Genomic DNA, 15,575 nt, shown 5'->3' on the forward strand with positions numbered 1-15,575 from the left:
AAACAACCACTCTAAACAACCACTCTAGCACATACAGACCAGCTGGTGGGATGGAGCTTGCCAGCAGTATGTTGAACAATACCATAACTTCTTACTTGCTTTTACTCTTTTCAATTACGACATCAAAACTGGAAATTAAACTCATGCTATTTCTGTATGGGGAAGTCCCCTTACTATTGAATCTGCATATTATGCTGGTCCAAACAGTGTGTAATGAAGCTTGTGCTTTTCAAACTTCTGAAGATAGATTACAGCATGAAAAGGTGTTTAGGTCTTGTACTATGTGAAAAAGTTCCTCTGTAGATCTAACTAATTAGGAGTATATTCTTCAATAGCAGTAAAAATATCTAGAATCCATAGATAGGGCAGGACATTTAGTGATATTGAGGGAAAGATACTGGATCTCTGTGGAATCTCGGTAATAGAGAAGCCAGTGATACTGCTTATGTCACGGAGTGGCTCCTAGAGAGCATTCTAGGAGCCAAACCGCTGCGCTACCAGCAAAAGACTAGGATACAAAGCCAACGGCTTCATATTGCTCTCGCTTATATAGCTTCTTGCCACGCCGTCACAGCTTAGTAAATCAGAGCACTTTTCTGTAGGGCCTTAAGAAAAAATGATACACAAAATGTGAGGGGAATTCTTTTCTTTTCTCTTCCCTTTTCTTAGACCTCATTTCCAATGGGGCTGAGCCATAGTGATAACGCCAGCTTGTACTCAGGCATCAAAAAGTGATGGCTGCTTGGGGGCCAAGTGACCCTGCTGGGTGCAACTACACCCTTGGCACCTTACATTTTATTTGGGCTTATGTGCTTGTCCCATGCTCACCCCTGCTTACTGAGAGCTCAGTTAGTGCTCAGGGAGCAACTTTGGAAGCTCTGAGATTGCTCAGCCCGTACTCAGATCGGCTCAGTGCGCGCAAAGCGGCGCTGCCTGAGCACTAAAGCCAAAATGGAAGGCCCTGAATGCTTTGCAGAAAAAGCTCACATATGCAATCATATTGAGAAGTAAGGCTGTCCTCCTTCCATGCTATTTTCCTGATAGTCTTCTTGCAGTATGACTATGATGAACTAAAAGATCATTCATTAAGCAGTCGCAACAATATGTAATTCCTACAAAAGGGGAGATACTGTGACTGCACCAGCATTACAAATACAAGCCACACCCCAGCACACAATTATATGGCTTGCTGCCAGCAAGAACCCGAGCAATTGAACAATACAGTTTCTACACAGCATGCCCCTCTTCTCTGTAGTGAAGAGGTTGGATGATTTGACACTAGTCAGTAGACCTCGTAAGGAGTCGCGACTTGTCAGGTTCGATTCGACTCGGAACCGCCAAGACTCAGGTTCAGGTTCGACTCGAACCTCAGGTTCCACAAACAGTGCAAACATAGGAAATCTTGTGATATGCATATTTTATGCAGTTTTCGTCTGTATTTTTGAGTATTTGGCTTACAGTTTAGGCGAAAAGGTCAGATTAAAATGATTTTAGTATAGAATCAGATGGGAGCTTTCATATTTTAAATTCTACTATTTTTATGGCTTATGATACACAAATTGATCTTCATCTCACTTCGAACGCTTTGGAACCCGTCCTGATGTTCGCCTCTGAGTACTACTTTTGCCATGCAGGTCGCTGTTGTCGGGCAGAGGGATTTCGTCCTGATAATCCTTATTATCCAGTTCAATCAGTGGCCCTTGGTCCTCTATGGCTTCAGTCCTTGGTCTTTTACCAAGCGCACGCTCACTAGGCGGCTGTATTGGTGGAGATATAGCTGCTGGGGCATCTTCTTCATTGTCACTGATTGGATCGAATTCATCCACCGCCTTACAAGCATCTTGTTCTTCTCTTGCTGCTTGAATCTCCTGGGCTGTAAGATATTCATCGACGAAGTTAGCTGCTCTGATTCAATATCAAATCTTGATGTACACATAGACATCATAAGATCCTAATCGTGTTGGGCTTCAGAGAGCCTCAACGGTAGTGACATATGTCACAAGCCGAGTTGAATAGTCGTTCAACACCAGAACCAGTAGCAGGAGTCGTAAGAACATCTCATGCTAGGCTTGCGAGGATAGGATACTCATGCTGTTGGTCCTTCCAGAAAAGCCGCGGATTGATCAGACGAGTGCCTAGAAATAAGATAAGTAAGAGAGACGTGAGAGATCAGAGAGGGTAGCATACTGCTTCCAAGATACCGCGTAAGCTTGCTGTGGGCGTTCATCTGTGGCTGAAAGGATGTAGCCGATGTGATAAGCATATTGATATCAGAGATTTGATCTGCAGAAGAGTGGCCATTGGATATGGGATGTGTATCTAAATATCGCTGTTGGTAGGGCAACCTCAAGGCTCTTGCGGTATCGTACGCGCCAGCATGGCTCCCACTCCTTATTAGAAAAGAAGTGAAGCTTATTTTGTGGCGCCAGGATTGTACCAATTGCATACAGATCATCATGGATATCATCAGTCATGCTATAATACTCTGATAGCTTCAACTTGGCTTGCTTCAGGGCAGATAGCATCACTGCCTTCCAGTTAACCTTCTTTCGCGCAAGCTGCGTCATAGATCTTTCTAGATGACTAAACAGTTTGTTGTAGATACCGAATATGGTATGGACAGTGATATCCTTGGTCTTTGAGAGGGTGGTTGTGAACGTAAAGAATGGCTGAGTGATTGCAAGAAGATAATCAATCTGCCGCCATTCCTCCTGGCTTGGCTGGAGATCATGGCGACTGTACTGCGCGCAGAACCCATCAAAAACAGATTGTAGCCGTTTGGCACGCCGGAGCATCAGATATGTTGAATTCCAGCAGGTCCTGACATCTTCCATTGGTACAAGCTTTGGTTCTGTTATCTGAAGGTTCTGGAAGGCCTCTCGGCGTTGGGGGCTTTTATTGATGTAGACCGCGAGCTGCCGAACCTAATATATTGTGAGTATGAACTGAGGCAATATCAAAGAGGGTAGCTTACCTTGTTGAGAGTGTGTACGATTTCTCGATTCTCTCGCCGAGCCCCATTCTCTTCCTCAGTCCATTCCATCTCTTCTCTCTCATTCCTCGGGTTCGCTTCCATCCTACCAAAAAGCTCTTTCAAACTAAGTTGAATAACGTGTGCCATACATGGTATACGAATGATTGGCGTCTGGTTTGGTAGCTCAAGCGACTGAAGAGAGTCCTGGATGCTCTCTACCAATGTAGAGTTATTAGACGCATTGTCAGTGGTAACAGTTAAGACCCGGTCCTGAATCCCATGCTTTCGAAGTAGGTCAAGGAGAACTGAGCTCAGATTGACTCCTGTATGTGTGCCATGAAGTGGTTCAAAGCCAAGCAAGATCTCACAATAGTTCCAATCCTCATCGATAAAGTAGCCTGTGACAGCCATAAAAGCCTGCCGAAAGGGCGAGGTCCAGCAGTCTAATGCAATAGAGAGCTTAGCTCCTGTAGGAAGCTTGCAAAGAAGATTCTGCTGTCGTTCTTCAACCATCTCTCGAAGGTGACGTCGGACCATATATGCGGAAGGGATTTCGGGTAAGGATGGCGCAAGCTGGGCCATCTCAATGAGGTCTCTAAACTGAGGGTGCTCAACGAGTTGAAATGGCAATCGTAAGGCAGTAATGAATGCAATTACCCTCTCCATCCAAGCTTGTGGAGTAAAGGTAGGTTTTTGAGAGGCCAGATGTGCCTAAGATAACTAGAACTTAGTAGAGATAAAATGAATCTGTAGGGATGAGTATATCAATATACCCCTTCTTGTATGAGCCTTCTGATATCTTGCGAAGGAGGCGCTACCCTCCGACAGTTAACCCCTTGCATGTGTTTATTCATAGAGGATGTTCCACAATGGCCGTTCACTGGATGATTGAGGATTTGGCCGCATATTTTACACATAACCTTCGGAGACCTGTCTTGGATAGAGGCGACCTGGTGAAAATTCTTCCAAGACTCTGCCTGGCGCTTATTCTCAAAGATATTCCGTTTCAACCGACTTCCAAACTCGGTCTTCAACCACCATTCAACGAATTCATCATTCACCATCTCTGTCCAGAGAAGATAGTTCTTCTTTTTCTCTGGGCCAACGTGTTCAAGGGTGTTAGGGATGGAGGGCGGTACCGGAGGCCGGGCGAATCCAGTGTCAGGTGTAGAAGCAGGCGTCTGCTGGCTGTATGAAGCATCAGGGAAGAATGGCTGTGGACCATCGGATGGAAGGAAGGGAAAGCTATCTAGAGGGGTATCCTCATAGATAGATGAGGGATAATTATCGGAAAACTGAGAGATTTGACTCTGTGACATGGTAAATAATAGAGTCAGGATGATAGAGAAGGACTGGAAGAGACATACTAGAGGTCTAGTGAGCTAGAACTTAGGGAAATAAGAAAAACTACGAGAATCGGCTGCCAACGCGAGCTGAATGAAGGTGTTGATACGTCTATTGTAATATAGACTGGGCTATCTACCTGCGTGTGTGACAATTGGTCAGTGAGGCCCCCTATAGTCAGGTTCCGTCAGGCTCGAACCTGAGTCGAACCTGAGGAACCTGGCCTGGAACCTGACCTGGAACCTCACCTTGACCCACATGAAGAGTCGTTTCAATCTGATTTTTGCCCAAGTCCTCGACCCCAAGTATATAGTCCCGTTGCTTTCAAAGGATAAACACACAATATACAGAGTAAATATAGGATAAACTGATTGAAAATAGCATTAAAATATTAGTATTCCTTTATGAGCCTCCAATTGGCCAATTTAATTCCAATGGCGGCCGTTGAAATATATTCAAAGAAATGTTGATCAGGATGGTGGTGGAGTACTCAGTGTAAAATATACATTTCTCACTTCTGTAATGACCGACTAACCCTTAGGCGTAATGTAGCCTATAGGACTATCGAGCGGAGGATGGATAGAGCGTGATGGGATATCAAGGCATAAGTAGTTATAGGTAATAATAACAGAGGTAGTAGCGTATAGCAATATGTTCCAGATGCATGAGAACTGATTGCTGACTTCTAGAAGAAGGTCAGCTTGTAAGGGCTTTATATACATGACTCCAGTCTGTAGTACTAATCCCTATTAGATCTTGGCTCTATAGACTATGCCAGATCTCCTTAATGGGTTTCACACATTAGGCTATAGCCCACTGTATAAGCAGTCAGCAGAGAAGCTGGAGGCTACTAAGAAGTACCTGGTTGAGAACTTAGGTAAGAGGTTTATAGTGCCTAGTGGCGCCCCCTTTGCCTTCCCAATCCTCTTTGTCTGTTAAACAAAGAAGTATTCAGAAAGGCCTTAACGCCTAAGTCCATAAATAGTGGTCAGATAGTTAGGTAGATTCGAATAATCAGAGCTTTCATCATCATACCTTCGGATTACGAGGTTCGCGCAGTCCGACAGGATCGCAATCTCTTTGATCGACGCAGCAGAGGCTCTGTATCGGATGCTTTCGGTCTTGATAATCCTTTCTTCATTCGCTTTTTCCCCTTGGGTTGCTCCTTTGGAGGATTGCGGTTTCGAGATGAGCGTGTCACTCGGTCTGTATGAGGTTGCAGCTCGGAACTTCCCACTTCTGGCGCCCCCTTTGTCGGCCGCCTTGTCGACAGCTCGGTCAAGCATTGCTTGACGCCTGCCAGCTCCGAGCCAATAGAAGATGTATTTTTAGGATTTGACCCATAAGGCGAGGGCGAAGGGCTTGTGACGGAGACTACGTGGGGTTCCAGCAAGCGTGGGTCGATATTTGAAATCTCAAAGCCGACCGAGGAGGCGGGAGTCTCAGTGCGTGGCTGACTATCTGAAGCTGAAGACGCCTCTGTGCTTTCAACAGACAATCTGTCGCTGCAAATAGGGCGAGATCCTTTCGCAAGATGGTGCAGTTTGATATTAATATCGTATTTGTGCACAAGAGCAGCGTGGGCCAAAAATTCAGTGACTTCCGTGAACTTAGGGAGGTTGTAGCAGGCCGGCCAGGTGCAGCCTATTCCACTATGCGCGTGGATGAGATGAGAATCAATGAGGTGACGACGAAGAGAATCCTTTCGGTTTGATGGAAATTTATGTGGAGAAGGATTGGATGCTGCTGTACGCGAGAGACCACAACAAATGATGCAAGTATTTGTTGGACATTCCATGCTTTCCTCCTTAGGGGGCCAAGACTCTTCCGACTTCTCAAGTAGCTCGTCATCAGCATCGTCATTTGGCCTCCAGTTGATTCGGTTGCCTCGGCGATTTGGCTCGCACAGCTGCGAGAGCGCAACCATGTCCTTGGTGACCTGTATACGCCGTGCAAGCAGCTTGTCCTCGTCAAAGTTTTCTGCATCCGGCCCATAGAAGTTTTCCGCAAGGCGTGCCCGCTCAGCAAAGACGTATCTCGGGATGGGAAGTTCGCACTCTTCATCACCAGAACTGTCGGCATCATCCTCGACATCAGACTGACCGAGAAGTAGCTTGATCTGTCGGTCAACCTCAAGTACTGGTGCATTTTGAAAATGCTCCTTTCGTGCTGTCTCTCGCGTGTCGTTTGCTAGTGTTTTTCGAAGCTGCGAGAGATCTTTCTTGACCGCTTCGTGCTTCTCATAGAGATGGGGAAAGAGCTCTCGAGCTTTTTTAATCGTGCCAGCCAAGGATCGCATATTCTCTTTTAGCTCTCTCTTCTCTCGTCGTAGCTGTAAGACCTCAGGATGCCGGCAAATAGCACGTCTGTGCTCATCGGTTAGGTTCGAAGGTGCTAAGGTATCCTGTTTCCTGAGCATGCTTCCAGCAGCCCGTAAGAGACCTTCCTGCAACGGTCGAAGGAGGACGACATGCTGAAGATCGCGTCCGATAAACTGGGATTGATAGTGCTTTTCAAAGACAGCGTCGCCAGACTGGCCGAGAACCCTTTTCCGCTCCTGGCTGGTAAAGTTTCCTGTGGATGGATGGTTAGACTCAGAGCTCTCCATCATTCAGAATCGGGATGTGTTTTAACGACGTGACATACGATTTACTTCATTCGCAGTCCAGCGACGGTAGTTATAATGGCCGATGTCGTCTTCGAATCCAGCATCTCGGCCCAACTCGCGAAGCGCCTGTCGACTTGAGTCGTAAGTCATCGGCAAAGACTTATGGAGTTCGTATCCATAGGCAGTGCGGTCAAGACGCCGTAGGAGGGGCATATTGAGAACTTCGGGTTTCCACCGAATAGGAAGGGACGAACTGCCTTTTCGAACCCGTAGTCGCCATATGAGCTCTGGCGTCAGCTCAGAATTGAGAAAAGCTTTATCGCGAAAGGCAAGCGAGATGATTTGGGCGATTGGGCAGTATGCTAGTTGATAGTCGCCGTGCATGAAGAACTTGGTTCTGAGGTCAAGAATCAGGATCAGAGCCGCCATGTAAAAAATCTAGATGAGCAGTGCCCTTACCCATCAGCGCCTTCTGGTCGCCCTTTGAGGTTGCGAAATTCGATGATGGCACAAAGGACATCGCGTTTGCTTTCGGGGTCTTTCAGGTAGAAGAGCTCGATATCGCGATAACAGACGGTGTCCGGAAGGTCGTCTACCGAAACGTACGTGGGAAGGTCACTCTGGAAAGCCTCACCCCGTTTGCGTTTGCCCAAAGACGATCCCCCAGGCAGAGATGTTTTCTGGGGAAGTAGTACGCCTGGTCGAGTTCCAGTGATGGCAGACCAGAGCTGGACTACGGCAAATTGAATAATCATACTGCCATGACGAAAGAATCTCGAGTGAACCCAGTGATATCGATAGGTGACACAGAAGACATCCACATCCAGTGTATTCTTCTCCTTCATTCGCCTGGAGATCTTGCGCTCGGCCGGAAATACACGTTCAAGAAACTGTTGTTCTCATTAGCCTTGCACCTGTAGCAACCTAGAAAGCGTACCTACTCGCCGCATCTGTTCATGAACTTGGTCATTTAGGCGACGGTGGGCAAACAGGGCGAAGTATTGACAAAGGCGTCGCCAGTATTCGTCATATGATTGAAGGAGTTTCTTCCGCGAAGTCTTGGACATCCAGTCGAAGAAGTTCATGTAGATCGCTTGGTCTTCTAAAAGAAGATACGCGACATAGTCCTCGCCCAACTGTATGCAATATCTATGGATCGTTACTCTTCAACTATTCCGGAAGTATTCAAAGGAAAAGAAAGAGGAAGAAAGTTCCTACTTTCGCCAGTACCGCTCGATAACAGCAAGTCCTTCCAGAGTTTTTGGCTTATAGTTTGGGGGAAGCCATCCAAGGCTGCGGAAATGTTTGAGTCTGGCTCGAGTCTCTTCACAAAGAATTGGATCGGCCCAGTACTGGTGCTCACCAGGTTGGGCAGGTGGTATAAAAGGTGGAGACATCGAGTGTGCCGAAGCGGAATAATAAAGGGTAGGCCGACGGGTTCAAGCAGTGATTTAGGCTTCGATGGAGTTCGGGACGGGAGGATATGAGAGAGGATGAGAACTTGGATAGTGGGAAATGACGGGGTAAGAGCGAGTGCCATTTTATATCGTGCCCGGCCGGAGCCAGGCGAAATTTGAGGGGTCTGATTCTGGCCGCAAGGGAGGCCATTTTTGGCGTTGCTTTGGTCGTGAGTTGAAACGGAGTACTGAGCGCTCGCATCATCACAGGGGAGGTGAGTAAATAATTCTTGGCGGGTGCAGAATAGTGGCCTTTATCATGTGATAGAGACCAAAGCGGCGGCTCGCCGCTGGAAGTTACAGGTGGAAATGAGGCTGTATATGGCCTCCATGGTCGTCATTTTCAGCTTCAATTCCACAGGTCCTCACATTCTATGTGTAAAGCGAGGACCAGTGAATTTCTGTGTGAGGTTAGGTAGTCTTTCCCCTTTTGGGATAGCCGCCCGATACGCCGCATTGTCATCATTGTGTGGAGGCGGTGAGCAGCGCATGAGAGCTTGATTCTGTCAGCTGCCAAAGGGAGGCAACTTCGTCAACTTTTTCCTCTTGAAACCATTTACTATATTCTGACTTTTCTCCTTTCTCATATCAACTGGGCTAAATGTAAAGTACCATACCTCTGGTGTTTCGCACCTGCTCTGTTTGATCACATTGTTATAATCACAGTTCCTCAGCTCCTCACAACACTTTCTACTAAACCTACCGTCCTACGTCGCGCCTGCTTTTTCACTTACCCTTTCGATCTTTCTCTTCGCCAAAAATTTTAAGGATGCTTTTTCACTCACCTTCTCAACCTTTCTCTTCCCCTTTGTGTCCTCCCTCGGAAATCAAGCACACTTCAATCTCTCGCACAATGAGCACAGGCCGGTGTACAGCAATCATAAAGACGGGCATACTCGGGATTTCATGTACATGTTCAGCAGGGGTTTTTACTTTGACATCAGTATCATCCCTTGAAGTGATGAAATGCGAGCGGTGTGATCATCTCCTCTCAGAGCACCAGGATTTTTGTACCGAATCACCTCCGACGGAAATATTAGCATCTGCCGGCAACTCTAATCACACGCAACAGCACTTCAGGGAACATAAGTGTGAGATCCTGTCCCATCAGAGGACATATTTAGAGCTGACAATTTTGAGGATGGATAGCTACTAGTAATCCAACGAGATGTTTACGCAAGGATACAGTATCAAAGCTTGCAGCTGCTGTGGATTCTCAAAATGTTGTTCACGTACGCGGAACACCAGCGAGCGGGAAAACGGTCCTATCCGAACTTTTAAGGGACTACTACCTCGAGAATAATAGGAAGGTGTTTCTACTCAAGACCTGGAAGCCGCTGGAGTGTTTCTGTGGCCAGGACCCTTGGACCCAATTCGCCATGCTCCTGCAACAAAGGTATCCTGAATCTAGTGTCACGGAATTTTTTGCTTCAAGGACTGTGATTCTTGTTGATGAGGCTCAGGGTTCATACAAGGACTCTGACTTTTGGAACACAATCATCAAAGAGCGAAGGTATGGTGAAGGCAAGGACATAAAGATTTGTCTTTTCTGTTCCTACGGAAGCCCTATGACAGGGGTAGACCGCGTAGGGTTTACTCCAGCTACTTTTGGTCCCGAGCAGCGCATTACACTGACCCCTCAACCTGACGAAGATTCGCCAAAGCTCGGCTTATTTTTTACACCAGATGAATTCGATGAGGCTGTGTCACTTCTGACCACAAACCAGTACGATGGAAAGTTCACATTTGATGAAGAGGCTATGAGCTACCTATACAAGCTCACAAATGGGCATCCCGGAGGGGTGACATCATTAGTCAATTTTCTTCATTCTGTATGTACCGTTCTTGACCCCAGTCCAGAAAGTGAACGGATCAGCTTTAGGCTTGCTTGTGCAACTAACTCTGGTTTAGAAGCATCGCTCTGACATCAAACACGAACTTATCAGTACAATAACAAAAAATCATGTTCTCGATGATTTGAAGGATGATACTCAAGTCTTTCGGTTTCTCAGGAATCAGGCTGTTTTTCGCTCATTTCCTACAGGACGGCACTTTACAGCTGAAGCTGCTGGAACGTTGAGCAAGATTTTAGAGGAGGGAAATATGCAATTCGATAGTGATGATGTGGGCATGCAGACATGCTACGAGAGAGGCTGGCTTCACCGAATATCTGTGGGAGAGTACGACACAGATGAGGTTGCTGTCCTGCCGTCACGCCTGCATGAGAAGTAAGTTATTATGTGGTATTTCTTGTCTTAATCTGACCCTGTCTTAGATGGCTTGAACACATCATCGGCCGGAACGCGACGCCTTTGCCCGAGAGATTCGACCAGCTAGGTAAATTATGCCTGGAGGTTCTCAGTAATTTTTTGATGATGAACCTGAGAGATGCTGTTCAAGGTAAGAAAATGTCGACTGCAGCAAGATATAGGCCCATGGAGGCGCAATATCAGGACGAATTCTACAGGTCATTCAATCTTTTGGCAGGCCGGGGTGTACCGATCTGCAGTGAATGGTCAAGGACCGGTGATGGCCGAGTTGACTTTTATATTCCGGAGAAGAAGTGGGCGATTGAGTTGCTTCGGGATCATGATCGGGTCAATGAACATATCTCTCGATTCAAGGAGGGAGGGAAGTACTATTCCTGGTTGAAGGAGAAAATGGTTGAAGATTGGAGAATAATTAACTGTGCCTCCTCTCCCCCAATAAGTGGTATGTTTATACTTCGTATTGCTGTTATTCCCACTCATCTTGCTGACAACCTAATAGAATATTCCGAACCAAGACTCTGGACTGCTGTTTTTGCCAATGATTATTCTGAGTTGAAAGTATATGATTACCAAGGGGCGCCTTTGACTGATAATATCCGTCTGCAGAATTAAGGCTATGTCAACAGCCTATTCGTGTCCCTCTTGGGCTCCATTGTGATGAGACGGGAGGCTAATGTTATTGATACAAGCGAGTCAGAATACAGAGTAGCTTAGCCATTAATGGCCATGGATCATTTACTGAGAGGCCTGTAAATCTATATGATCGAACCAAATGAAACCAAGGTTCATTTTCTCAACGCCTTTTGACCAAGCAGTAATTACAAGGCAACGTATTAGGATACCATTAGCAAAGTTTACCCGAAGAGGGAATTCACAGGTCCTTTGATTACGGTAAGATATGTATAACAGTAATTGTTCAGCTCTGGCCGGGTTTTCAGTCCCCTGGGACGTTCGGGAGTCTGAATGCCACCCTAGCTTGGCAGATTTGAAGGAGGTCCTTAATGCAACTGGAGCGCCGGTATACTGGTCATAGATTCGCAACCATAGAATCACTCGGCTGGTCCGCGGCAAGTAGTTCTAGTGCTGGTGGGTGACCCGCTTTGTTCCGGGAAAACACAGACTCGCAAATATCTGAAACAGAGGTTTCGCCTCGACTCTCATTCGTTGTCACCCGTGTTGGCGGAGAGTTCTCTTAGTTGTTCTAAGAAGGCAGACTGCATGCCCCATTTTGAGGAGAGGTTGGTAAGACATCAACAAGGATCGACGGCCACAACAATGTTGAGCTCTGCGTTATTCGGTACAGTCAGTCTTTGCTGGAGGTGCCCCGCTGCCATTGTTCTGAGCCAGCTCTGGAATAGTGTTTCGCGAGGTGAATCAGAATAGGGACTACAGTGGTACGTATTGATAAAAGGTTGAGTCGCCCTACTCACACCACAAAAGCACAAGAGGGCCATCTCCAGTGATAGCGAAAGCATATTTGTCACAGGCGGGGTCAAGGACAGAATATGGTCCAATAGACTCGTCTAGCAACTTTGAATAGGTATTCAGCTAGACAGCTCTTGTACTGGAGATGGAGGATTGCAAGTCAGCAAATCGGAACCAAATATTGTAGAACTGGGGGTTGATTTTCACTGGCTTTGAACGTCCTTAACCTCTTTTCTCAACTTTAATTTGGCTTCGATATTGATGACGCCTAAATCGCTTGGTATTCGCTATCGACGCCGGACCAAGTGATTTGAGGTTTGTGCGGCGGTGACCACGTGACCTCACTAGCTGGTTGCTGACTATCCGCGGTGAGGGTGCGTATGGCACGGCTAACTAGATACAGGCAAAGTTAACTAACAATGCAAATGCTCTCTTAGTTAAGTCTGCTTTCTGGTCCACAGCCCTAACCTTTCCATTAGCAGTTTTGATACTCTGCCTTATACCATTGATTTCTGAGGACCAAGGGCCATGTTAATTATACAGATAGGCGGTATTATAAATATCCACAACACTAATTGCAGCGTTGGAGTACAAAGACTAGTTAGAAAATTTTCAGGAGCGCTCAGGCATCGACACCTCTGGTACCCGATGTGAATTTTGCCCGCGGCATCCCGAAGAGCATGGCCGCAGAGAAAGTCATATTCGGTATCACCTTGGCTATAAGTCAAAATAAAGCAAACATTCATTGAAGTTAAGCACCTCAGGACAGTAATTAAATACTGCTTGGCGGGTACAAAACAGTAGTGTGAAGCACACGCAGGAGCACTGAAGCAATGGCTCGCTAATAGGAATTATGGGTGGTAATGCAGCTGTTTATAGCCTCAGTAGTGGTCATTTTCGGCGTCTTTTTCACAGGTCCTCAGATTCTGGTTGTAATAAGGTAAAAAACGATATTTTGAAGACTGCATGGATAGAAACTCTCTATCACATTTCAGAAATGTCAACTTGTGGGTGGAATGAGAAGGGTCACAAAGGCGACTGCAAGTTACTGAGAGACAGTGACTTGGAGGCGATGTTTACGTTTCGGTGGGATCGCTTTGAGGGTACCGTTCGATTTCCACTAGAGCAGGTCTAGAGGAGGATCTGGAAGCATTGATCTGCAAACACCTACTGTGATCTCTATCACAAACCTTAGATGTGTAATGCGATAAGGGTGTGATAACTCTATCCGCAGGGAACAATTCCAAATCATCTGGATGAACTGTTCTGACCACAACGTCATTTACAATCCAGTATCTTTTTTATTTATCCACTACAACAACATCGTCTCCATCCATGAAGCCGTTATCAGTATCTTGCCCATGAGCGCCTTTTTCATGCATTGTAGGGCCTTCCTTGCCCCTGTTATCGGCTTGTCCACCAGTCGCAGTGGCATACCAGCCGTCATCCACCCATTTCAGCAGGAGCTCGGCAGAATCCCGCAACAGAGAATAGAAAGCTGGGTTATCCTTTGGTGAGAACATGCTTATATGCGCCTTTGTTTCGTCAGCCGCCTTGTCGTTTAGGGCTCTGATCCATTTCAGCCCCGACGCTGCGGTTGCCGCAGCATCTTCGTCCTCGACGTCTGCAGGAAGGTTGCAGAAAGTACGGTACTTTGATCGTACGATCTTTTGACTAAGAGATGTTTTGCTGTTATTGCTATTGTTGGTACTGTTCGAAAATGATATGGCACCCTTGCCAAGGCATGTGTAGAAATCCGCGCAACCGATCCCGCGATCCCTATGCAGATTCGACAGGGACCGCACGCGCTGCCGGAGGTCCTCAGTACGCGCGAGACAGCCTACGAACTCGAGATGGGAAGTCACCCAGCTCCACCCGGCTGTGACGCGCTCGCGCTGCGAATACAGCGCTGCGGCTCCACCGGCAGCGACAGCTCCTGCAGCGCCGGCAAACATGGCATATCTGCCCCAACGTTGCCATGATGGCGTCGCAGCAGCATCTGTGGAGGCAGCATCACCAGTTGCCGCCGGGAGTGCCTTCTGCTCCTTGGTAGAGGTGGTTGAGGTCGTAGTTGTAGTTGAAGTCCTCTTGTTCCCTCCGAGCCCAAAGACGCTTGCCACCTCCGTCAGCGTATTATATGCGGTCGTCACTGCTTTATATTGCCCTTCGGCTCCATAGGACACGACCCCTGGAGCAATCCCAAGAAAAGGCGTATCGAAGGCAAGCAGGCCCTGGATATGGGGGAACATGAATGAGTCGGGCTCCACCACGGAGGATGTGGAGTTGCTCAGCGACGATGGCGGAGGAAGAGGCTGTTCAGATGCTAACAGCAGAAGCGTTTCAGCCCCTACTATACCGCCCATAGAGTGTCCGATTAGGATGACATGGACGGAAGGGTCGACCGTTGGAGACGGCATACAGTTCGCGACCTCCAGGTCTATGACTTTGTTTTGTAGCCTACAAGACATTCATATCAATACCACTGAAACAGAAAAGTTAGTAACAAACGGGAAGACAAGGAGACGCACCATTCTCGAAATCTGGCCACGCATTCCTTCAAATCTCCCCTCGTCTCATACTTTGGATATACGGACGCAACAACGGTCACGTTGGGAAGGGCACGACTGATAAGAGCGCGCAAGCGCTCCGGGAAATTCCCGAATGTATCATCGCCACCCTATCAAAGGGCAGTCGATATGTCAGCCCCAGTGATTTCATGTTTAACTCGTCCGCGACGTTGCGGATGCTGTCATCGTTCTTATCGGAGATGGGGAATCCGGGGTGCGGGACCTAATCACGTACCCTGAAGCCATGGATAAACACGAGGAGAAGCGTTTTCTTCATGCTCCTTGCGGACAGCGGAATCGATGCTTCATCGTCAGCTGTGATATCTAGAGCTGTTTTGAAGCAGGAGAGTCAGAGAGGTCAGGTTATGAGATGCATGGCGGGTCATTCAGGATCCATAGCAATGCCGTTTGCGTCATTGGATGGTCGGGTCTCAGATCCCGCCACGTGATTGCATTCTTGTAGGGCTTAGGGCAGGGCGCTAGGGCTTGACATCCATGGGTCGATAGCGCCACCTGACCCGGACGGTCTTCTATGTTCTAGACGTTCTATCTACAAAGCCTAGTATGCGGCAAAAGAATGCAGTTGCTGACCCAAGAAGGAGTAACTGCTTGCGGTTTCTGAACTCTTCCACTTTTCGATGTCTGTGACCTTGGATTGGACTGGCAACAGTGACACAATGGTTCAAAACATGGATTGGAGTGGTAGTCGGGCTCCTCCATTTACTCCTATCTATGGGAAATCAGAACCGAGAGGAACTATCTTACAGACCCAAAGTTTGATCAGATCGATAGCTTGGTAGGAACATTGAAAATTGTCGTGCGATGCGCGCTTTCCAACTAAGACGGTACCTCGTGTTTCTCTGCTCAACTACTTCCTATAGGTACCTATGTACAGTATATAGGAACAACTCACCATATGACGCAGACTAA

At 47.2% G+C, this 15,575-nt stretch overlaps 3 protein-coding genes across 3 annotated transcripts; 1 reads left to right on the plus strand and 2 right to left on the minus strand.

The window, feature by feature from the left end:
* Window positions 1-1,571: 1,571 nt before the first annotated feature.
* On the minus strand, window positions 1,572-8,323 carry VTN00DRAFT_9643 (uncharacterized protein; the record flags this gene model as incomplete). Its single annotated transcript, XM_069436622.1, has 10 exons — window positions 1,572-1,873; window positions 2,438-2,924; window positions 2,975-3,685; window positions 3,748-4,162; window positions 5,354-5,524; window positions 5,590-6,892; window positions 6,965-7,323; window positions 7,386-7,816; window positions 7,868-8,075; window positions 8,145-8,323. The coding sequence occupies 10 exons, from the start codon at window positions 8,321-8,323 to the stop codon at window positions 1,572-1,574; spliced, it is 4,566 nt and encodes a 1,521-aa protein (XP_069284242.1).
* A 1,628-nt stretch (window positions 8,324-9,951) lies between these two features.
* Window positions 9,952-11,265, plus strand: VTN00DRAFT_9644 (uncharacterized protein; the record flags this gene model as incomplete). Its single annotated transcript, XM_069436623.1, has 4 exons — window positions 9,952-10,215; window positions 10,295-10,611; window positions 10,659-11,095; window positions 11,153-11,265. The coding sequence occupies 4 exons, from the start codon at window positions 9,952-9,954 to the stop codon at window positions 11,263-11,265; spliced, it is 1,131 nt and encodes a 376-aa protein (XP_069284243.1).
* Window positions 11,266-13,379: 2,114 nt separating this feature from the next.
* On the minus strand, window positions 13,380-14,922 carry VTN00DRAFT_9645 (uncharacterized protein; the record flags this gene model as incomplete). The annotated part of the gene is made up of 3 exons (XM_069436624.1): window positions 13,380-14,535; window positions 14,607-14,755; window positions 14,881-14,922. The coding sequence occupies 3 exons, from the start codon at window positions 14,920-14,922 to the stop codon at window positions 13,380-13,382; spliced, it is 1,347 nt and encodes a 448-aa protein (XP_069284244.1).
* Between the last annotated feature and the right edge of the window lie 653 nt (window positions 14,923-15,575).

The sequence above is a fragment of the Thermoascus crustaceus genome, assembly GCF_041956765.1.
Source record: "Thermoascus crustaceus strain CBS 181.67 unplaced genomic scaffold VTN00scaffold_8, whole genome shotgun sequence".
NCBI classification, from domain to species: domain Eukaryota; kingdom Fungi; phylum Ascomycota; class Eurotiomycetes; order Eurotiales; family Thermoascaceae; genus Thermoascus; species Thermoascus crustaceus.